Source organism: Eptesicus fuscus, chromosome 17, assembly GCF_027574615.1.
Source record: "Eptesicus fuscus isolate TK198812 chromosome 17, DD_ASM_mEF_20220401, whole genome shotgun sequence".
NCBI classification, from domain to species: Eukaryota; Metazoa; Chordata; class Mammalia; order Chiroptera; family Vespertilionidae; genus Eptesicus; species Eptesicus fuscus.
Genome location: NC_072489.1, coordinates 27,550,810 through 27,575,895, shown reverse-complemented (window position 1 = coordinate 27,575,895; position 25,086 = coordinate 27,550,810). Strand labels below are relative to the sequence as shown.

The 25,086-nt window shown below is 40.0% G+C and overlaps 1 protein-coding gene across 1 annotated transcript in view; it reads right to left on the bottom strand.

The window, feature by feature from the left end:
* FAM13C (family with sequence similarity 13 member C) overlaps positions 1 to 25,086 on the bottom strand; it is a 134,500-nt gene that overhangs the window by 76,284 nt on the left and 33,130 nt on the right. The window contains exon 4 of the mRNA XM_008145479.3: positions 10,283 to 10,401. Coding sequence (XP_008143701.2) covers positions 10,283 to 10,401 — 119 coding nt within the window. The remainder of the gene's footprint in view (positions 1 to 10,282; positions 10,402 to 25,086) is intronic.

Sequence of the window (25,086 nt, the reverse complement as noted above, 5' to 3'; positions counted from 1 at the left end):
TGGACTAGAGCCAAAGCTGCCAGACCCCTAAGATATGTGGGACAGTCCCACACAACAAGGATTGCTCCACATCCCACATGACTTCCAAGTATCCTCTGGGAATGTTAGAACCAGAGGCACTTTAGCCTCCGCACACTCTGAACCAGAAAACTATGAGGGCTGGTGAATGAAATAGAAATATCTAGAATACACAAATAGAGAGGAGGGAATTGGAATGACTCATCTCAAAGGTTCCATCCTGAGCCACTATCCGATGGTTTCATCACATACAGAAATTCAGACACGATTTTCTACCTAGTTCTCTCAAAAGTTATCAATTATCCATTATATTCCTATCTTCTTCCATGGTCAAATAACTGGAAAATTTATATCCTAAGTTTTTGTTGGTAAACATTTCAATTATAATGCCTAGACAGCTTTTCCCCTTAAGCACAAACCAAGAGAACTATTATGGATGTACTTAAAAATATTTTTAGACAATCGACATGGTGGCAGAGTAGGTGGAAGTTTTACTCACCTGCTCCCAGGACTAAACCAGAATTACAAGTAAATTATAGAACAAACGACATAAATTATCAAAAGAAGACTAGCTGAACAGAAGTCTTATAACAAGGATTTATAGAATAAGTCACATTGAGATTGGTAGGAAGGGTACAGACATGAAATGGGCTGACCCTCCAATGACATGCATCAGTTGAAAATCTGGAGGGATCTCAGTTGCAAAAGTCCCCTCTGAGGAACAAGAGGCCTCAATTCTATGCCATCACCCCAGTCAGGAAGAGGAGCCCGTATAATCTGGCTGTAAAAATCAGCTGAGATTTCATCCACCATGGGCATGGGAGTCTGCTAGAAATACAGGCACCTTCTTTTTTTCCTCTCCCTACTTTTTATTTATTTATTTTTTAACTCTAGAGAGAAAACAGCCCTATTTAGTTAGTTAGTTAGTTAGTTAGAGCAGGTAAGCCATTCTTTGTTTGTTTTTCCCCCTTTGACTTCTCCCCAGCCACCCCACCCCCCAGCACATGCCCTTAAGCGCCGCGCCCCCATCTGTGTCCATTGGTTATGCTCATATGCATGCATACAAGTCCTTTGGTTGATCTCTTACTCCTCATCCCCCACCTTCCCTCACAGGTTGGACAGTCTGCTCGATGCTTCTATGGCTTCACGGGTGAATTTTACTGAACATTCCAAGAACTAACCCTCATCCTTCTCAAACTACTCCAAAACAAGTCAAGAGGAAGAAAGACTCCCAAGCTCATTTTAAGAGTCCAGAGTTACCCTATTTCCAAATATCAGATAAAGACACTACAAAGGAAGAAAATTATAGGCCAGTATCCCTGATAAAGAGGCAAAAATCCTCAACAAAATAGACATTAGCAAATCGAATTCAGCAATGCATTAAAAACATCATATACCATATCAAGTGGAATTTATTCCTGGGATACATGGTTAGTACAATACCTGCAAATCAATTAATGTGATATACCATATACACAAAATGAAAATCATGTGATCATATCAATAGATGCAGAAAAAGCATTTGACAAATCCAGCACACATTTATGAGAAAAACTCTTAGCAAAGTGAAAACAGAGGGAACATACCTCAACATAATAAAAGCCATATATATGACAAACCCATAGCTAACAACATACTCAACAAGGAAACACTAAAAACCATTTACCTTAAGATCAGAAACAAGGCAGTGATGTCTACTTTCACCACACTTATTCAAAACTAGAGGCCCAGTGCATGAATTCATGCACCAGTGTGGTCCCTCGGCCTGGCCTGAGGGATTGGGCCAAAACCAGCTCTCCAACATCCCCTGAGGGGTCCTGGATTGCGAGAGGGTGCAGGCCAAGCCGAGGGTCCCTACTGCTGCACAATTGGGGCTGGGGAGGGATGTGGGAGGTTGGCCAGTTGGGGAGGAACCACAGGAGGGCTCCAGGGTGTGTCTGGCCCATCTAACTCAGGCCAGATCAGCCAGACCCCAGCAGCAAGCTAACCTACCAGTCAGAGCACCTGCCCCCTGGTGGTCAGTGCACGTCATAGTGACTGGTTGACCAGTCAACTGCCGCCTGGTGGTCAGTGCACGTCATAGCAAGTGGTTGAGCGGCCTTAACATATCATTAGCATATTAAGCTTTGACTGGTTGAACAGACTACCGGACACTTAGCATATTAGGCTTTTATTATAGAGGGTAGTACTGAAAGTCCTCACACCTCAGCAATCAGACAAAAAGAAATAAAAGGCATCCAAATTGAAAAGGAAGAAGTAATACTGTCATTATTTGTAGTCACTCTGATGACATAATAATGTATCTATAGAACCCTAAAGATTCCACACACACACACAAAAAAAAACCTGCTAGAATTGATAAGTGAGTTCAGTAAATTAGCAGGAAACAAAATAAATAATCAGAAATGGGTTGCATTTTCATATACCACTAATGAACTATCAGAAAGAGAAACTAAGTAATGCTATTAACATTTTACTCAAAATAATAAATATATATCTAGAAATAAGTTTAACTAAGGAGGTAAATGACCTGTACTCAGAAAATTATAAGACACTGAAGAAATAAATTGAAGAGAGAAATAAACGGAAGCATATATTGTGCTCAAGGATTAAAAAAATTGTCATTCAAATGTCTATATTACCCAAATCAATCTATAGAGTCAATGTAATACCTATCAAAACAACAATGGCGTTTTTCCCAGAAACTAGAACAAACAATTCAAAAATGTATATGGAACCACAAAAAACCCCAAGTAGCCATGGTAATCTTGAATAAGAACAAAGTTGAAGGTATCATGCTACTTGACATCAATTTATACTACAAGACTATAATACTCAAACAGCATGGTACTGGCATAAAAACAGACCTATAAATCAATGGAACAGGACAGAAATCCCAGAAATAAGTCCACAGCTATATGGTCAATTAATATTTGACAAAAGAGGCAAGAACATAAGAATGGTGAAAGACAGTCTATTCAATAAACGGTGCTAGGAAAATTGTAGATACAGGTAAAAAAAAAATTAAACCACATTCTTATATACAAAAATAAACTCAAAATGAATTAAAGACTTAAATGTAAGACTCAAAACCATAAAAATCCTAGAAGAAAACATAGGCAGTAAAATCTCAGACATTGCTCTTAGCAATATTTTTTCTGATATATGTTCTCAGGCAAGGTTAACAAAAAAATTTTTAAATGGGACTACATCAAACCAAGAAGTTTTTGCACAGCAAAAGAAACCATCAACAAAAATAACAAAAAACAACCTACAGAATATGAAAAGATATTCATCAATCATACATTTGGTAAGGTGTAAATATTCCAAATTTAAAAGAACTCATACAACTCAACACCAACAAAAACAAACCATCCAATTAAAAAGTGGGCAGGAGACCTGAATAGACCTGCTCCAAAGAAGACAGACTGATGGCCAATAGACATATAAAAGATGCTCAATGTCACTAGTCATCAGAGAAATGCAAATTTAAAACACAATGAAATGTCCAGTATTGGGCTTGGAAAGAGGAGACAAAGGGGGCTTAAAAAAAAACAAAAGAATTTGTTGCCCAGCTGGCATGGCTCAATGATTGAGCATCGACCTATACACCAGGAGGTCAAGGCTTGGTTCCCAGTCAGGGCACAAGCCCGGGTTGCAGGCTCAATCCCCGGTGTGGGGAGTGTAGGAGGCAGTCGATCAATGATTCTCATCATTGATATTTTCTCAACATTGGTATTTCTCTCTCTCCCTCTCCCTTCCTCTCTGAAATCAATAAAAATATATTTAAAAAATATTTTATGTTAAAGTATTTGTATGGTAAGTCAAAATTGTTCACCTTAGCCATAAAAGAATTTACCAGCCTTGTGATAATTAACCCACTTGTCCATTATTTAGCTCAGATTGCATTCTGGCCCAATTTTATGCTCTGGAGTCTGCTTGAAATAAACAGTGCTTCTAACAGATTCAAACCCTAATGCATCGGGAAGCCCCTTTTCAGACACAATTCTTTTTCATGCCCACATTAAAACAACAACATAAAAATGTACACTACAGTGGGAACAGTGGTTATATCTGAATGGTCAGATTATAAGAAATGTTTGTGTCCTATACTGTATTTTCCAGTATAACCATGTTTAATTTATTTTATTATTGTTTTTTTAAATGAGAGAACGTCTGAGTTTCCCTCTTATCTGTATGCTTAATCATTGTCCAATGAAAGTGCTAAAAACTTATCAAGTGACCAAGGTCAGACTCCAAAAATAAAAAACAAAAAGAGGGTTTCATTTCCAGAATAATCAAGCGTGGGCTCTTTTCCCATCACAGTTTAAGGATTTGGTGTGGGAATCTTTGTGCTCTATATCAGGGAGGGGGAAATGTTTTTATATGTGACTGCAAGAGCTTGTATTGTTAAGCTAAAGTCTTTCCATGTCTAATCCTTTAAACATCTAGAATGTTGAGCATTTCCGGTGTAAGGGCCAGAAAGGGCCTTAGAAATCATCTGGCCCTAACTCCTGTTAGAGGAGGGGACTTGGGGATTTAAGTGAAGCAACCTAGGTCATCTGATAGACATAAGACAAGACCCAGCACTTCTTAATCTGAATGTTCTTCCCATTCGCCAGATTGTTTCTGCACCTTGGAGGTGAAGACAGAATAGGGGGTGACACACGGCCTCGCTACACGGCTCTCTTCCTATGTAGTATACACAAAGCAAGCTATTTTAGGACCCACTCATTACATAGCTGCACATCAGGGAGTCTTAAAACATTGTCAAGACAAGCTATTTTGTTATCTCTACCTCATCCCCTGCTCTCCCCCTCTACCCCCCCCTCACTTCCACCTCCCCCCCCCCAAAAAAAAAAGAAACCTACTAGTAAGAGCACACTAATGAGAAAGATCATGCTGGCAACAGGCAGAGCTCCTGCTCTGGCTCAGTCCAAGAAGGCAGACCGTTTTCCGTGTTATTAAAAATCTCTGGGTGCTCACTCTCTTCCTCATTATTTCTCTTTTTAGCAGAACTCATTAAGCCTCTGCTTATTCTATGAATAACATTTAAATAAGAAACAATTAGCTATTAAAACACACACAAGTCATCTATCTCAAAAACAAAAGATGAAAGAATTTATCCCCCATGGAAAAGTTGCTGCCAACAAAACTTCCTCTTTCCATAGAGCAACAAAGCTTTTCCTTTCATCTGGAATGTCACAAAAATAGTCAAAGCCATCAAAGGCCATTCTTACTGATACCCCCCTCTTCAACCCCGGATAACTGGGGACTTCAAGATGAAGAGGCCAATGAACTTCAATTCAAAATGTGACCGCCGCCTTAATTAGTAGTAACAACGCTATAGAATACTCCTATTTATACAAAGGTTTTAACAACATTAAAGGTTTAATGCTGTTATAAATTTTAATGCAATATTTTAAACACAAGTGAGTTAATCACTCTCAAATGTAAATTTACTTAGCTGGGTAAGAAGTCCCTGACTTCATTAGTTTTCTCTTGTACTCATAAATTCCCCTTTGTCATATCTGAGGGTTCACAGTATTGGCACTGGCTTTAGCTATAAAAATCAATCAAACTGCTACATATTCATTAAGTGGCTGCTCTAAACAGAGTGATGGTGCTTGTCTTGGTTCTATTACAAAGGGAGTGAGGGCTTCAGCAAATGACAGCCACAATGGATGTCAAACTAGAAAATGAGAAGGTTGTATTAAATGATTACTAAGGTTTCACTCTTGTTCTCACTAAATGCCATTCTATCATTTTACATGTTTTGAGAAACTCCAGGTACTGAGGAGCATGCCAGAGGAGTGCAATATGCAGGCTCTCCACTAAGATGCCCTGAAAATCCAAGTTAAAATATACACACACCATCTTGGGAAAGGAGGCATTAAGACAGTATCAGCCATCACCTTATTGGGGGTTAGCTCCAATCAGCTGGAGTCCCCAGGATGAGCAGTTGCTGGGAATATAATGCCTATTGAAGTAGGCATTATAAATCAAATACCTGTAGGAGCTCAGTTAAAGAGCATAAAGGAATGGGGAGATATGGGTGGAAATTGTGAAAAAATAGAGTTCAGTTTCTCAGCTTCAGCTAATTGTTGCTTTGTAGGAATGGAGGCTCTGGGTCATCCCATCTTCAGATTTTTCAAAAGAATGTCAAAGATCTGTAAAACCTGATGTTAAAATACTTTACAAGCCAAATATACAGGTATTTCCACCCTAGATATACCGACAGGACACCAAATTTGAGACCTCTGAGGTGGGGATGAGAAGGGAATGGCAAGTAGGAGGGATGAAAAGAAAGAGGACAGAGGGGGCCACATTGACATGTGAGGATGGCTCTGTTGGAATTCAGAATAGGAAGCAGACTTGGAGGAGGAGAGATTCAGACAGTCGTTCCAAACCTTTTTGGGGATCATGAATACCATAGGAGATTCTGATAAATACTTTTAAGAGTTTTTCCCTGAAAGAGTAAAACAGGAGGTAGCATAATGGTCCCCCAAAGATTTCCATGTCCTCATCCCTTGCCCTCTTCCTACATTACCTTACATGACAAAAGAAGTTTTACAGCTCTGGTCAGTTTTGCCCAGTAGTTAAGAGCATCAATCTACAGACTGAAGGGTCTCGGGTTTGATTTCTAGTCAAGAGCACGTACCTCAGTTGCAGGTTTCCCAGCCCCGGAGGGGCACATGCGGGAAGGCATGTTTCTCTCTCTCTGCCCCTCCCTCTCCCTTCCACTCTCTCTAGAAATCATGGGGGGGGGGGGGGGAAATATCCTCGGGTAAGGACTTTTTTAAAAGTAGTTTTATGGATATGGTTAAGTAAGGACCTCGAGATGGGGAGATTATCATGGATTATCTGAGTCGGCCCAATCACATGAGTCATTAAAATCTGAGAGATACTATGTTTCTAGCTTCTAAAAATGGAGAAGAATCCATGAACCAAAAAATGTAGGCAGCCTTTAGGAACTGGAAAAGGCAAAGAAATGGTCTAATTCTCCCCTAGCGCCTGCAGGAAGAATGCAGGCCGGCTGACCCCTTGAGTTTTCAGTCCAGTGAGACCCATGTTGGATGTCTATCCTATAAAACTGTAATATACATGTGTGTTGTTTTAAGCCGCAGGTTTGTGCTTATTTTGTTACAGTAGCTTCTGAAAACCAATATAGTACACACACACTCTCAAACTTTGGCAAAAATACTCACAGTCCTCCCTGAAGCTCATCCAGTCAGAGATAAAGGCTCCTTGTGCTAGAAAGAGCTTAAAATACAAAGGCTCTAAGAAGGTATGAAGCTATTTCTCCTTGGCAGGCATGGAAAGATCAATGCCCACACCATAGCACAATCGGTTCCAAAATCTCACTTCTACACGAATGGATTCATTTTCTGAAAATGACTCCTTTAAGTCTCACTTTAATGACACGAGACATTTGTCACGCCCCTGACTGCTCCTCCCTACAGAAAGATGTTTCTTCCCTTTCTCAAATTGTTTATTGCTAGTAACATTCACTCCCCATCTTCAAGAAGGTGGCATTTTACACCTGCTGAGATTTAGCCGGGCTTCTTTCCTCACTCTGAGCCAGGCCTAAGTCTTATGTGTCCTGTTACAGTATCATGTTTCTATCAAGATCTTATTGGGCATGATATGTCTGAACCTGACCATATGCTGACGTAAAACGGAAGACGAGGGTTATCAGGAATGTGAGCTACCTGACTCAAAGTTGTTTTTAGCCTCAGATCTCATTTCACCAGTTCATCAAGTTTCACAATCCCTGTCATATTTTGAGATGTTTTTAAGTACCATTAGAATGTCCCCGGGTGATGCCACCATGATTGTGACAAGTAACTGTAGTTTGAAGGTTACCAGCCCAGTTTAAATACCGAATCTACTAGCCCAACAAGGCTCCTGATCTGCAACTTGACCCCAGACCTTGGGATTGCCAAACCTGGGGCACGGAATTCCTGGAATACAGCTAGGCCCTGTGAAAGTACAGCATGGAAGCTAAAGAGGAAAAAGCAGACAAGAGAACAAGGTCTTTAAGGTCCTGTGGACGTTTACTTAGGTATAGAGGAAGAGAGACCAGATCTGTCTCTGCAAGAAGTAGCCAATCTGTTGGAAGACAAGCCAGACTTAATGAGGAAGGCTGCCCGATAACCTTATATCTGGTTCCTTTCCCTGGCATGTGGCGGAGCTCTGTAACCTCCTAAATTTTATACAAAACTATTGTGTGTGTGTGTGCATCTCTTTTTTTCTGAAGAAAGGTGCCACACATCTTTGCGAATCTGAATAAAACTTAATTCCCTACCCTCAAAGTAAGAGTTACGTCCCTCTGTGTTTCCTTATCTGGGGGGTCTTAATTCAATACTCTTAGTCTTACTTCTCATATGTGAATGATACCTATCACTTAATCCTATTAAATATCTGACTTGCCCTCTGTAAGAGTGATAACAGTAATATCACCATTTACCTCCCTCACTGTATATGGAATATAAAGTGTGGGGGTTTTTTCATTAACTTTTGTTGTTGTTATTTATCCTCACCAGAGGATACTTTTTCCTTTTATTTTTAAAGAGAGTGGAAGGGATGGGGAGGGGGAGGGAAGAGCGAGAGAGCGGGGCGGGGTGGGGGGGGAGAGGGGGAAAGAGGGAAAGAGGGAAAGAGAGAAAGAGAGAGAGAGAGAGAAACATGAATGTGAGAGAGAAACATCGATTGGCTGCCTCCCAGACTTGCCATAACCAGGGCAGGGATTGAACCTGCAACCCAGGTATGTGTCCTTGACCAGGAAATCAAACCTTCAACCCTTTGGTGAGCAGGCCAATGCTCTAACCACTTAGCAACACCAGCCAGGGCTAAAGTAATTTTAAGTTTCCTAAAAATCAAGCATATTTGAGAAGGTTAATTGCTAATACTATTTTCCCCCATCAGCTTCTGTGGAATATCCACTCCAAAGGGCTATCATAATTCTATACTAAGTAAAAATTTAGTGGATTTTTTTGCCTTTTATTATTTTTTTAACTTTTTTTGAAATATATATGTAAATATAGTTGGCCTTATTCAGGCTGAGAGAGACAGTCACCAGTCTGGTCGGGGGTGGGGGGAGGGGAAGGCGGGGGGAGACAGGATTACTGCCTAAACTGGTCCTAGTCAGCCCCAAACATCTCTATTGCAATAATGCCTTAAATAGACAGAGAATGTCCTCATCAGTGGAAAAATGACAAGGTTGAGTCTTACCTGGCCTGAGGTCAAGTAAGAATAAACAGACAAGAGATGGCAACTTGTGAAGAGGTTGATGAAAGGTGCCTGTGAATCCAGCTGGATACTGGATCATCTTACTTCGGGGCCCCCTCTAACTCTTTGGGGTTCTATGATTCTAAATTTAGTATGCTGGATATTTAAAAGCACAATCACATTGCACAATCTTCTCTGTTATTGTTGATTCATTTAGACTTTGAAACCTTAGAAAAAAAAATTCTAAAGGTCATGCTCAGAAGCACAGAACTCCCTTTCCACTGAGTCAGGGCTATGATTACACCGTACACAAGATCCTACAAAGACAGCTGACACAACTAGTGGTTGAATTCTTTCTTCTGTTTATTTCCAGAAGAGACGTTCCATAGACAGCTGCAATGCTAGGCTCCCATCAGAATGTGGTGCCAACCTTGCTGTAGACAGCTTTCTACCCACGTCCTTGCCCTCAACCCACGGCTGTCTCCAGCAGGTCTAGCAGAAGTACTGGTGCCTACGGACACCACTCGGATCAGCACAGAAGCCACACCTGCTATGCCATAATTAGACATTTGTCAGTTCAAATTTTGGTTCAGCTTTTTTCACTTGTGCAACATCAGGCCAATACCTTAATGTGCCAGCCTCAGGCTCCTCCTCCGTGAAATGGGGCTATGAGTAAGTGGTGAAGACTATAAGATGTAACATGTGAAAAGCAATCGGCTTGCCATCTATACTGTCATCTCTGTCATCATCACAGAGGCAAGCCGAATCATTGTTTCTCTCCAAGGGCAGGACTAGCTCCACTCCTCTCTGAGCCTTAAGGCTGGTAATCTTCAAACCGAAGGCAGAGAAAGTAGGTTATTTACATTTCTCTTAAACTCAGAATCAGGATACTCCTAGCCCCCCTAAGCAGCTTTTACAGATCATAAGAAATTGCCAACAAAAGTCAGGAAACCTAGGTTCGACTGTGGGGGTGTGGCAAGCATACAGGAAGCAACCCCAGGCACAGGGGAATTTCTGACACCAAAGGGCCCACCTTGGTTGAAGCCACACTGTTTCCTGGCCTCTGAATGTGTGGTTTTGTGGACTCTCATGAGCTGGCGTTCCTGCTCTCCCCCGACACTCCGACGAGCTGGGGGCTGCATGCTCTGTCTCCTGTAGGAAGAAACAGCAGAAGTAGATGAGCTCTCAGCAGCCATCGGTTTCACAGCGTTCCTAGGCTGGTGTAGGTCTCTGGGCAGCGGAGCAGCAATACACAACACATGCTACCAAATTGTAGTGGGGGCAGGGGGTTAGTGAGTGACCTCAAATTTAAAAAGCCTCTTTCTATCAGCAAGTTGCTGCAAGATAACAGAAGAAAAATATAATAAAATAGTCTCCTTTCAAAAGATATAGTCATACCACATTAAAATGACATTTTAAAAGCATATTTAATCAATAAGTCTGAAAATATAATTTATAGAATAGTATTTATAGGATATGATCATTTTTGCAAAAACAAAACATATGTATGAATGTTCACACACACACACACACACACACACACACACACACACACACACACTATTGCCATTAGCTACACTGCATCCAAAGAAATTGCTGCATTGGTCATTCTATTTTGCAATCTACTAATTTAGGAAAGAAACCATAATGCTAAATTCTCTAGAGAATATCATAAAGACACCCAAGCTAATATAAATGTGGATTCAACACAAGGACACACAAACCAAAAAAGAAAAATTTGTATATGTTCAGCAGGTGAACCACTATAGTCTTTGAGCCATGTCCAACCTCTGACAAATTTCCCTTAGGATAAAGTAGCCTCTCTTTACCTAATAAATGAAATAATAAAGCCAAAATCAGTGAGAAATTCAGAATCTGATGGCTATAATATTGCAGTCAAAATATTCAAGTGACACCATGAATCTGGGTCTGACAGTGCAGTATACTATGGGGCACTATAGGCCAAGCTCTATTAGGGTTGTGGGTGAGTCAGTACTCGTGCCAGTATGTCAGGTATCTCAGAAGTCATTTTCTGAAATACTAGAATAATTTGGTGGAGCTATTTTCCAAATATTCATCACAAGCTTCTACAACAAAATTCTATTTGCCTTCCTATAAGAGGGCTAAAACGGGGGCTGTGGGGAGCAGAGCTGAGAAAAAGCAATGAGGTAGGCCTGCCAAGATCCTTTCTTTAATTCCATTTTTCTAAAGCCCTTGCTTCAGGCAAGAGGACATTTCACATGAAAGGGTTCCATTAGTAGACAACTAGCTCCCTAGACTTTGTAGCTGCTGTGAAGAAAATTTCTACAGCTACCCAAATACTGGCCACATTGCCCCAAACAATAGTTTAAGTGAAAGAAGTTCTGCTTGCTACTTGCTAAGTAGAACTCAGTTTCCTTGTCTGTAAAATGGGGATGATGCTCCAAGCTCACAAGGTCGTTGAACAAGACCTTATTCAACCACTTTCAGTGCCTGCCAACTGGAGGCATACAGTCAATGGGAGCTCTTGATGATAATATTCCTTTTATAAAAATCCCCTTGAAGCACAATATTCTGCAACAGTGTTAAGAATGAGTTCAGCAAAAGCAAACCTATTTTTGTGGTGGAATGCTTATTTCAGGTTTCTATACAAATAATGATATATTTTAAATATCACATTTAGAAGCCTCAATACATGAAAGCCTAAAGAAATGACCCTTTTAATCTCTAAAATGTTTTAAGAAAAAATTACCATTTTATTAAAACTTTACCCTTTTAGGGAAGAGTGGGTGTTTTGCTGTTTGTTTGCTTTTGTTTTTCTTTATTTTCAAGAACAATATTTTATCTAATCCTTTGAACCCACAAAGGGTTTAGAAGGGTAAGAGGCCACAAACTCCTGGACTTCTCTGGATTTTACAATTTATTTTAGAGAAAGTGCTGCCTAATCTGCTCAAGGCTGAGATCTCAAAGCAGAGCGGAAACAGAACATTCTCTGGCCTGGGTGGATAAGGGGTGTTTGCGGACAGCTGACAAGTCCCTGATTGAAAAGGAGGAAATAAATGGCATTGTCAGCAATGCCTCTTCTGCCCACCTAGAATTTAAAACTTAGACATGGCATGGAGAGGTGGGGAAGAAGTAGTAAGGAGTTTGGTATAAGTCATCCTGAATACCAATCAATAGAGTAGAATAAGCATGTCAAACTTGTGGGCCGCATGTGGCTCACAATGAATATTTTTGCAGCCCAGCCAATATAACAGTATGTAAGAAACATTTTAATAAAAATTCCATAACTTTTTTACAATATCCTGTTATACATAATTATTAATAACAAACTACAACATTCACTAAAGACTGATTACTAAAATGGTGTTGCATTCATTTCCCTTACGCGCCTTACATGCAGGAGCACCATTTCTATCCACTAAGACCAGCAGCGAATATTTTAGCAGCCAATTGCCACATCATTAGTCTTGGACTGACTTGTTTGGTGTGCACAACAGGAAATATTTCGCTTTCAGAGAACAAGAAAAATACGTTTATTTGTGTTACGCTTATTAATTTGTGCAGTTATTCAGTGTCTGGTAAGTTAGTGTTCAAGAAAAAATATTAATCTTTATTAAAATGTTCTATTACTTTATGTTAATGATTACTCATTTATTTCAGCCCTTTGTATTCAGCATGTCTCTATTGAAATACACCTACATTTCTATGAAAATTAAAGCTTTTGTTTTTTTTTGTGGCCCACATAAACTTAAACCTTGTTTATTTGGCCCATGTTAGCCTTTGAGTTTGACATGCTTAGAGTAGACCCTGATGCAAAAAATAGGCTTAACCATAATGCTGCCCATTCCACTGAAAAAAAATATGAGGTCAGCCTCCTAAGTGCTGATCTCCAAACCTCCCTGAGATCAGAGCCCAAGTTCAGCCCATCTCAGAAAATGCCAAATGGTTTCATCCTTCCAAAGCCCCTATGAGTTTGACAGTTCCTTTGTTCATAAGAAAAAGAATAAATATTTTCAGTGTAGTAAATTGTCTCTTCATGGAATAGTCCTATGTCAACTAATAGCCCCAGCAAAGCTCACCTGGGGGTCAGCCTTCAAATGATTCTAACTTGGAGGCTACAAATCTTCCAGCTGAGGCTCCAGACAGCATGGAACAGAGACAAGACCTCCCTATTGTCCCTAAGAGAATTCCTGATTCACAGAAACCATAGAGGTAATAAATTATTACTTTTTAAAGTTTTTTTTTAACTTTGTTATTTGTTACACAGCTACAGATAACTAAAACACCACTACCTTTCCTGTATTCTAAGATACTATAAATTATAAAAGTGACCTTTAGTTTGATTAAATAACAGCTTTTTGGGAGGGAAATGCCATATTAAATGTCTCCATCAATTTTAAGATGTAGTCAGCTATGAGAAATGTAAAAGATGTGTTCGCATCAAGGAACTACTTAGCATGCCCAACAGAGAGCATGGTACTGTGAGTGACACAAAAAAAGTCTTATCAAGGAAACACACAAGAAAAAGCAACTTCAAGAGTGTAATATGAGAGACTCAGTAACCTCAGAGAAAACAGGGTAGTGAACCACAATCCTTATTTGCCCCAGTTTTTTTTTTAAATAATTGTATGCTTTCCCCCAAAGAAGGAAGGCAAACAGTAAGAGAATACCATAATTATTAAATTAATAGAACAGCAGCCTTCAAGGTGTTGTGTTGCCAGTTACCACTTATTCATAAGGATATAAAAGGAAAAATACAAAATGAGAACCATAATGCTCCACCATATTTATCTGGTTCTATAAGAGAGACTTAGCCAGACACACGAGAAAGCAGGACTCACCCTCTTGGTGAGCTCCCATCTCTATTCCAGTTGGACTCTACCACCTGACCAGTGACAAGGTTAACGAGGACTGCCAAAGAAAGTCCTTATGGTACATAAGGTACTTGTGGATGATTGAGAGTTAACATTCTCCCCACCTCCCACCCCAGGTGACAACATCTGGACAAGATATAAAGAAAAGATCGGATTACCTTTGCCCATTTAAGCTTCATTACACCTTTGTTCGGAATCTGCTGTAACACGCAGCACAGAAATTCTAGAACATTAAAACAGTTTTATCTTGAAATACTTAAGATACTTATACTTAAAAAGAAACCATCTACCACATACCAAGGATGTTCATAGTTAAGGGGGTTATATAGTGAATGACACATTCCTGCCCCAAAAAACCTTTTAAAATCGAGTGTTTTTCAAAGACTAAAGTGTAAGAGGAAAGACTCTAACTTGCTTACTTCTGTGTTAATGCAACAAAGGGGCAGATCCAAGTTGACCAAGGGGAATGAGGAAAGGAGAAGCCAAAACCTTCTCCTCCAGGCTGTCCTCCTGCCACGTGGCCAGGTGCAGTCTGGATGGGCACCTGCTCCCAGCCATCCTCCTCTCCCTTTGACTCAGCTCCCCCCAAGTCCAGCCTCATTGATTTGTTGCTTCTCTGCTGCATGCGGGGACAATCAAATTGACTAAGCTCTGAGATATTTCATGAGAAAACTGTCCATAAAACAAATGTTATTTAGGTTATTTTCTGATTCATATTCGGAGGCTAGGAGAGAAGCTGCCTATGTTGAGAGGCTCAAAACCCCAGCTGAGGTAAGGAAAAATTAACTGCCCCTAAGCAGAAACTGTGAAATACATTTTGTCCTTGTTAGGATTTCAATGAGTTCAGCTGACTCTTGTAGAACCTGAGAGAAACTAGTTTTGATCCAACAGCACGGCCCCTACTTTCAGGCCCTTACAGGTTCCCCATTTCGTACAAAAGCAAGACCCAGAGAAAGAAAATGTTCCATCCTAATCCCAGTCCTTGCTCATCTTCTCTAGCTTGCCCAAGTCATAATGTTACCCTTGGGCCTCAAGGACAAATGCATCCTCTAAATCTTGCTTCCAAAATGTGGTCAACCAAAACATTAACTTTTTTCATCTTCTCGCCTTGAGGTTTTTATCTGTGTCCATTCTATTCCAAAACTGATAAAATGTTTTCTTTAACTGCTGGCTTAAATTTTTAATTAAATGGTTTTATAACTAATCACTCCACTGCTAATAACAATACCTTGTATTTATGAGAGCATGTTCTCCCCAAGAGCTCTAATTACTACATGATTAATACGGCTGCTATCTCCATAGTTTAGAAAATCATAGGTATTCAGCGCTTAGATTAAACAAGGAAAAGTTTTATAAATCTATCTATTCCTAGATCACCCTAGGAATAGATAGGGTGTTTGTTACAGACAAACACTTTTCACCTTAGACCTGCATTTGTCTGTAAAAGTGGCTTCAAGTCCTTTTGAATTTGGGAATTTTAAAGGCCTCTACTCCTGATTAAAAGAGCTTTGGATTATCACATTCACTTAATAATTGGAAGAAAGGAGGAGCTGGATGAGTTGATTGAAATTTCCTTTTAAAATTGTGTGGCCCTAGCTGTTTTGGCTCAGTGGATAGAGCGTCAGCCTGCAGACTGCAGGGTCCCAGGTTTGATTCCGGTCAAGGGCACATACCTGGGTTGTGGGCTCGATCCCCAGTGGGGTGGTGTGCAGGAAGCAGCCAATCAATGATTTCTCTCATCACTGATGTTTCTATCTCTCTCTCTCTTCCTATCCCTCTCTGAAATCAATAAAAAAAATTTAAAAAAATTGTGTCTGAAATATTGTGGGTTCAGTTCTAGACCACTGAAAAAAGCAAGTTGTAACCTTTTTGCTGGTGGATGGTCCTGCCTTCAATTTGCAAAAAAAATAACATCTGTGAAGTGCAATAGAGCTAATAAGAACAATATAAAGAGTAATGCCTGTATTTAAAATATTTTGGCCTTTTATGAAACAGGAGACCGAGAGAACTGTTTCTTCAGACCTATATTTTTTTTTAAAGAATGTCTACCAACCTTAGTCACCATTTCAACACAGAAATAAAATATATCATGGAGGAAGACTAGTATTGGTTCAAAATCCACAAAGCAGGATCTCTTCTGATCCTTCCTTATCTGTGATACAGAGATATCCCCCAGTTTACTACTTACAGTTGTGAGCATTACTAATAGGAAACAGACATTCAAATTATGTTGTCTATCTTATCCACTTCCCAAATCAAATAACATTCACTGACTGCCTGATCAACACCAGCCACTAAACTAGGCACTAAAAAAAAACAACAACCAAACAAAACACCTGTATTTCTTCATCTAAAACTATGAGATGGGTTTCACTCTTTACCAGTTTTCCCCAGTGGTGATAAACAAGTGCAGACAAGACAGGTGACTTACCAAGGCCAAATTGTCTTTTATGCAAGAGATGCCCTCCTGAAGACCCTGCAAAATCTGACTGAGATTTGTGTAATTTAAGACTATTCCCATGACCGAAGAAATTGGGGATTTCTGTTCACTAGCTAAAGAGGAAATGTTTCAATAAAATAAACACAGCTTATTACTCAGTACACCCAAAGGGCTTAGGAATTATGCAAATATTGATAAATTTGGAGGAATTTCAATAATTCAAATAGTTTGCATGTGAATCTTATTACTTTATATTCAATATTTAATTCAAATTACATAACATAGGGAGTCACACTGTATCACTTGAGTGAGCCAGAGAACTCAGATCCTAAGTCCAAACCTTAAAACCCAAATTCAGAGTCCTTTGCACTATGTTTCAACATCCCAAGTTTACTACTGTCAAATAACAAAACTACAAATTTAGTAATGAGTCTGATGCCCCTTATTCAAGGGAATACAATCCATGGATTGGGGGAAGTACAGTGCTCTTCCGAGTGGAGGGATTCTAGGATTTCTAGAGTCTCTCACACCCAGTTTTCCACCTGGAAATATCGGAACAAATGAACTCAAAGAGCTCAGAATGAAAAATAAGTGGAGCTCCATCCAAGAGAAACTTACCGGAGATCCCGGAGGGCGGCCCAAGAGGCAGCGAACCAAAAGGCTCCAAGGGCACCTTCACCTGCATCGAGGAACCATCCCAGAATCCTCAGCAGCTGTCTCTGTGTCCCATCTCAGTGCCAAATGGTCAAATAACAAAACTAAACAATTCAGTGATGAGTTTGATGTCCATTATTCAAGGGAAAACAATCCATGGATTGGGGGTGTTCAGGCCCACACAAGCAGTAAGGCACTCTTCCAGAAGAATGATAGGCAAGAGCGAGTTTTATTTAGAAGTGGTAACATGGAAGCAGGGCATGATTGGCTGGGGGTCAGGGATTTCCTTTTAAAGCTAGCGGGTCCTAGTCTCCAGGGGAAGGTAAACCAGCTAAAGCTGAGCTAGAGGATTGTGATTGGTTAAATTGCCTTGACAGGTGTTTCCAGTAAGTGTGGGCTGACTGGTTTAGATTGGTGATGTGGGCTGGGCCACTGGGGCAGCCTCCATTTGCTGGGTCCCAATATACAAATTAACTTTATCACTATAGAGCTGAGAAGAATCCTATGCAAATCAGCATGAACACAGTTACATTTAACAAAATGTAACAGCTGGGGTGGGTGGTATTCAAGTGTACAATCAACAGAGCACATAATAAAGTATAAAAGAGAGTCATGAGGCATGTGGGTTCTTAATGGTATTTATTTTTTTCCCTTTATAGCATTTGGATAGAAGATACAGAGACTCTGCAATAAGAGAGATTCACAAAGAAAGGAAGGTCTTCCTTTAATGAGCTTGCACAAACTTGGGAATGGAGGCAGGTGGGGAGTGGAAGAATTAACCAGCTGCGAGAGAGGCAAGATTAGCTGCCCTGGGTGTTGTGACTATGCAAAATCTATCTCCCTCTCCCTCACTCCAAGAATTCTCACATTTCTACTTCTGCCCCACTGAGGACTCAGGACTTGTACAAGCCTCCAAGTCTCCCACTCACTCCAATTGTACTGTGTCACTAAGTCTACAGAAGGTCCCAAACAGAACAAAGATTGTAGGAAAGCAGAAGGCAGATTCTGGTCATGATCACTTTGCTCTACTCCCTAAAGCCCTGGTATCCCAAAATGCCATGCCCAGACCTTGAAAAGTGTTTACCCTCAGCTTTGAACCAGCCTGATCCCTCAAGGTGTGTGGAGCTTCTGATGTAACCATTATAACTGGGGATTCTGGAACAGGCCACCCCTTCAGTTCTCTGGATTTCTGACTACCTTCATTCATCACTCAAACATGTGGTCCCTATTGGGTGCTACATTCTATGCTCTTCCTAGTTCCTGCCCTCAGGGAGCTCACACTCTAGTTGTGGCAATGGTGGTGGTGCTACTGGGACTCAGGGAGGAGGGTGTGACACAGGCCAAACACAGGCAGTTACAGTATAGTATGACCAGTGTTACAACAGGAGAAAGCTAAGTGTGAGATGCTCTGGAAACATACAGGAATGATGCCAAACTCAGTTTGTAGGAGAAGTATCCCTGAACTGGGAAGATAATGCTCTACAGTAAATGGTATTTAAGGGGAGATGATTTAAAATATACCAGTACATACATATTTAGTTTATATTAAAAATCACAGAAATTGGCACTTCTGATTCTTAAAATTATAGTAATCTTTTCAAAAGTTGAAATAAGTCACTAGCTTCTGTAATAAGCTTAACAGGACATTTGGCTGAGAAGGGAGTCGAGACTTGACAAGATGCTCTGGGAACATATAGGAATGATGCCAAACTCAGTTCCAAGACAAGCATGTGCAGTGAGAACATGGCATGTTCAAGGAACTCAAATGATGGACTGTGTTTGGGGTTGGAATCAAACATAGCTGGGGATGGTGACCAACAAGGCAGGCCAGGCACAGGGCACAGGGCAGATCATATGAACCCTGAAAGTCTTAAAAAGTGTGGGCTTTATTCCGAAGACTACGGCAAGTCACTGACTATTACAAGGCACGTTTAGATTTGCACTGGAGAAAGATCATCTGGGCCTGTGAGGCAAAGAGATTAGAAGGTGAAGAGGGAAAGTGAAAGGAGAGAGGGTAGTTAGATCATTAGAGCACCCTAATCAAGTGGTGATTGGCATTACAGAGGTGTTACCAGGGAGAAAACTGATTTAAAAGATATTAAAGAGGTAGAAACAATAGGCCTGGTGGTTGACATGATATGGTTGAATTGAGAAAGAGAAGTGAAGATGATGCCAACTCCTTAGCTTGGAAAATGGGATGAATGATATTGCTGCTCCTGAGATGGAGTCAGGAAGAGGAAGAGTGTTCAGGAAGAGTTGGGTATTAGTGCCCATAAGGTATCCAAGTGGACAATGATAGATGAGCTGGGTCCCAGAAGCAGACCAGGGCTGGGAATATTTGAAAATGAGCATGGAAGATGACTAAACTACAAGTGGCATAACACCATTCAGAGAGAGCAGAGAGAGGAAAGAAAATCTGGAAGAGGACGCTTATGTTGTTAAATCAAAAATCAAGCTGGAGCATAGTATATATAGTGAGAGCTCATGCACAGAGGTGATAGAGAAGACCAAATATGTGTGCATAATTGTGTACTTATTTTTTGTAGGACATGTTGTTATAAACTGCTCTATTGCTTGAACTGTTTAACAAGTATGTGTTGCTTGTATAATTTAAAGCAAGAATGCTTCATTTTAAAACATTTAAGAGACAGGCAGATAGGAAGGAGATTACAAAGAAGACCAAGAAAGAGAGATGGGAAACAAATGCAAAGAGAAAGCTTATTGCCTGACCCTACTTATATCTTAATGAATGGGATGCTAAAGGATTTTAACTTAGGGTAAAACAATAAAAGAAACATTAAATATTGTATAAGTGCACTCAACTATATGACTTCTGTCTGAAGATGTTATAGTGTTCTTTAAAATAGGTGCCACTGCCTGGCTGGCGTGGCTCAGTGGTTGAGTGTTGACCTATGAACCAGAAGCTCACAGTTCGATTCCTGGTCAGGGCACATGCCCAGGTTTCAGGCTCCATTCTCAGTGTGGGGCATGCAGGAGGCAGCTGATCAATGACTCTCTCTCATCACTGATGTTTCTATCTCTCTCACCTTCTTCCTTCCTCTCTGAAATCAATAAAAATAAATAAAATAAAATAGGTGCCACTGTTTTTTACAGTCTGCTTATGTTAAATTTTAATAAAGATATATAATATTCTTTATATAAAAAAGTTAAGGGATTAAGCAAAAAAGTCATAGACAACAATATGGTGATTACCAGAGGGAAAGGTGGGTGGGGGAAGGTAGGAGAAGGTAAAGGAGGGGATAAATGGTGATGGAAGGAGACTTAACTTGGGGTGGTAAAAACTCAATACAATATACAGATGATGTATTACAGAATTGTACACCTGAAACCTATACAATTTTATTAACTAATGTCATCCCCAATAAAAATAAAAATTCTAAACAAAAGGAAAAAAAAGATATATAATTTTTAGCAAGGAATAAAAAAACATGACCGCCCAGCTGGCATGGCTCAGTGGTTGACTGTCAATATGTGAACCAGGTCATGATTCGATTCCTGGTCAGGGCATATGCCCAGTTTGTGGGCTCAATTCCCAGTGTGGGGTGTACAGGAGGCAGCCAATTAATGATGTTCTCTCTTTGTTGATGTTTCTCTCTCTCTCTCTCTCTCTCTCTCTCTCTCTCTCTCTCTCTCTCTCCCTCTCCCGTCCTCTCTGAAATCAATAAAAATATACATAAAAATAATGACCAAATGGGATAACTGGAGCAGGGAGTCAACACCTATAAATATGGCAACACAAGCCTAAGCCTTCCTACCAGTGCTTGGTCATACCACAGAGCAGAGGCATGGGGGAAAGGCGAAAGGGCACCTTCATCAAGTCTGTACTCCCTTCTCAGCCAAATGGCCTGTCAAGCTTATTGCAGAAGCTAGTGACTTATTTTGACTTTTAAAAGATTACTGTAATTTTAAAAATCAGAAGTGCTAATTTCTGTGATTTTTAATATAAATTAAATATTTATGTATATTTTTAAATCATCTCACTTTAAATACCATTTATTCTACAGCATTACCTTCTGAGGAAAAAACAGCTTTTATTACCCTTTTCACTAAGAAAGTGAACAGTCTGTTGCTATGGAATGTCTACCATGTTATTTTCTGAAATTATTAAGCTATGTCTGTTATTCTTTGTTTTCAAATATCCCTCAATGTTTCATTTCACAAGCTCCCTTGTTTATTTTATTTAGTTTAGTAAGAATCAAATTATTCTTCTATTCCCAAAGGCAGTCATGAGAAAAATCCAAAATTACCATCACAACAATTATCCTCGTTCCTGGAGCTTCTCCACTAATGTAAAGCACAAGGAGAATTAGAGGTCCTCAAACTCCGGGAAAGCGCCACAACTACTGAGCAGCTGGGCAAAGGGGGCCTCCCAATCCTAGTTATTGACAAACTGTGGTTTCTTGATGGCAACTTATGAAAATATTTACTGAATAGTGTCTACAGTGCCAGGGATAGTTCTAGCTGTGGGACTATTGTGACAAGCAAAGCAGATTATCACTCAGGAAAATAACAAAAATGAAGGAGGAAAAGGAGGAGGAGGAGGAGAAGGAGAAGGAGGAGGAGAGGGAAGGGGAGGGAAGGAGAGGAGGGGAAGAGGAAAGAGAAGGGGAAGGAGAAGAAGAAAATTCAAGGTTTTTGCTAAGTCAACACAGATTCCTCCCCATTTCTGACCTTCTATAATAATAATCTATAATAATAATGGACGATTGAATCTACAAAACTAAGAGCACCATAGGATGCAAAATATATTCTGAGGAGATCCCTTTGCACCCTGACCTCATTCCAGTGCAATTTCCTGATTCCAGGAATGTCTACCTTACTCCCATCTTATTTATATCCTATCTTAGTCAGGTCAGCCTGCTATAACACAAATACCATAAACTGGCTTAAACAATAGAAATTTATTTCTTGCAGTTCTGGTCACTAGAAAATGTAACATCAGGGGCCAGCCAATTCAGTTCCCAGTGAGGACCCTCATCCTGGTTTACAGATACATGCCTTCTTGCCATATGACAGAGAGAGAAAGGAAGCACACTCTCTCTTGGCTCTTCTCATAAGGGCACTAACCCACCTCCCAAAGGCCCCATCTCCAAATCCCATCACATTGGGGATTAGAGTTTCAACATATGAATTTTGGGGGAATGCAAGCATGCATGGATCCTGGGTGGTCCCCCTCAAATCTCATCTCCTCTGATGACTTGAGGCCACAAAGAAACAGCCCTATCTCTCTCTGGAATCTCCTCTCATTCTCTATGTGTTTAATTCTGGACAGTCTTGTTTTGCAGTATACACAGAATGTGTGTGCTTGGCTTAAGTCCCCCAAGTTAAAATGTGAGCACTCTGCCCGACCTGGTTTGGCTCAATGGATAGAGCGACGGCCTGCAGACTGAAGGGTCCCGGGTTCGATTCCGATCAGGGGCACATGCCTGGGTTTCTGGCTCGTTCCCCAGTGGGGGACATTGACATTACTATCTCTCTCTCCCTCTCCCTTCCTCTCTGAAATCAATAAAAATATGTATTTTTTTAAAATGTGAGCACTCCAAGGGAGGATGTCTTTGCATTTTTTTAACTTTCTCAAAGTGCTTCAGCACCTTACAAAATATAGGGTGTCCCAACAAAATGTATACACACACTTTAAATAATTATAAAGGCAGTGTTTATTAAAATACATTTCATTTTCAAAAATTGAACTATCAGCTGTTAAGAGTGTATACATTTTTGGGGGACAGCCTGTATTTATTGATTCATTCCGTCAGTCATAACGTGTCCACTGAGCACCAGCAGCAGTTCCTGGTCCTAAGAAGTAGTCACACACACACACACACACACACACACACACACACACTTCCACAGCATAGAAACTCTAAAGATTGGAACTAATTTAAGGAAAATGCCAGTTTGAATTTCTGGAAATTATTTGGACTGAAAAGCCAGTTTCTCATTGCTTGCATCTCGTTTCTGTAACTGGAATGAAGCTGAGAGAGTTTGGCCTAGGGAAGGGCCTTGAACAGCTGTTTAACTGACTTCATAAGAAATGGCCAAATAGAAACAGCAGCTTGCATTTGTGGTAGGTAAACTTTTCAAATTGCTTCCCCATCCATTAGCATAACTTATCGAGTATGTTTCTTAAATGATGGCATATAAGTACTTGGAAAGAATTGGAGCGGAGCTTTAGTGTTTCTCCTCTCTACATGATTATTATGTCTAACAATTTTTTTTTAATGTATTTTATTGATTTTTTACAGAGAGGAAGGAAGAGGGATAGAGAGCTTAGAAACATCGATGAGAGAGAAACATCGACCAGCTGCCTCCTGCACACCCCCCACCAGGGATGTGCCCGCAACCAACGTACATGCCCTTGACCGGAATCGAACCCGGGACCTTTCAGTCCGCAGACCGACGCTCTATCCACTGAGCCAAACCGGTTTCGGCTATTATGTCTAACAATTTTTTATAGATGGTCATGTAAAATTCAACCCAGACCTTTTCTTACAAATTCTAAATAAATGAAAGCTTTAGGTCTTGCTATGGAACAAGAACTCCATCCAAGTGCTGAACAAAACACAGCATTAGACAAGGGTGTTTCACAGCTTTCAACACTGGGCTGTAAACATGTTCCTGTATTAACAAGGGGCATGTGTCATTCATTCTGTTGAGCCAGTCATAGAGGACTTTAAGAAAGTCTAAGAGTTCTCACAATATGAGGAACAGTCAACATACAGGAAAATCAAATCATTCCAACATTCTCCTTTTAAAGACCGTAGAAGTATCAGATCTCTGCCATCTTCAAAACATATGGTTCTGCTTTTGGTTTTTAGTTTTTCTTTTGAGAGACGTTATAGATGGCAGTGGAAAAAGGAGGGGACATAATAATATCTCAGAAATGCCTAGATAAATCTTGATTTGACAGAAACTTATTTTAAAAAGCATTTTATAACTTGAATTGAAATAATTTGAGGTGGAAATAAAATACTATTTTGAGATAGAACTGCACTATCTCAAATTAAAAATAAATTAACAGCAGTAAGAAAGTAAAGTCTGGCAAGAAAATTATTGTAAGATATTTAAAGAGAATAGGCATACAAAAAAACAGTGGTATCTTGTGAATGCTTGACATTCATTTGTTTTATGGCTTCTCATCTATTTTATTAAAGCCAAGTCTTTAATGTTAGGTGCCTTTGATAATATCCCAGATACTAGACTTTGGAGCATTCCACAAAGGTGCAAATAGTAGCTCCCTCTTAAAAGACCTCCATCAACAATATCAGCACAAACCAGAACCCTCTCCAGAGGCTATGCCCTATCTTATCAAAGGCCACACAAACAACCTCTATGTTTAATTTCCCAATTAACAGTGATTAGGACTGTTTCCCTCTAAGTCTTTTATCAGACTCTTCAGCTACAAGTAAAGCATGTAAAGTTTTTGCTTCAAAGGGGGTCACTATTTATAAAGAATGTTTCCGTCTACACAATAAGACCAAATGACACATGTGGACTGAATTGAATATTCCTAGTAAAGGTAATCCACAAAAATGTTTTTATGTTGACATAGATTTATTAGACCCAAATACTAATTGTAGCACCACTCATGCTGAGGAAGTTTTTAATTTGGAAATCCAAAAATTATCTGTAATATAGAAAGAGCTTACCACCCAGAACATAGGAACTCAAAAGCATTTTGACCTCAACAGATATCTAGCATCTCAGAACAAAATGCCACAGCTCCCTGCTCTAAACTAATTTCTATGGACCTTCAAGATACAGGAAACCTGTATGGGAGACAAGATTTTTTTCCACCAAGTGAATCATGATGAGAATAACTGGAGAAAGCCTATAAGAAATGGTTCTGCACATCAGACAGTTAAA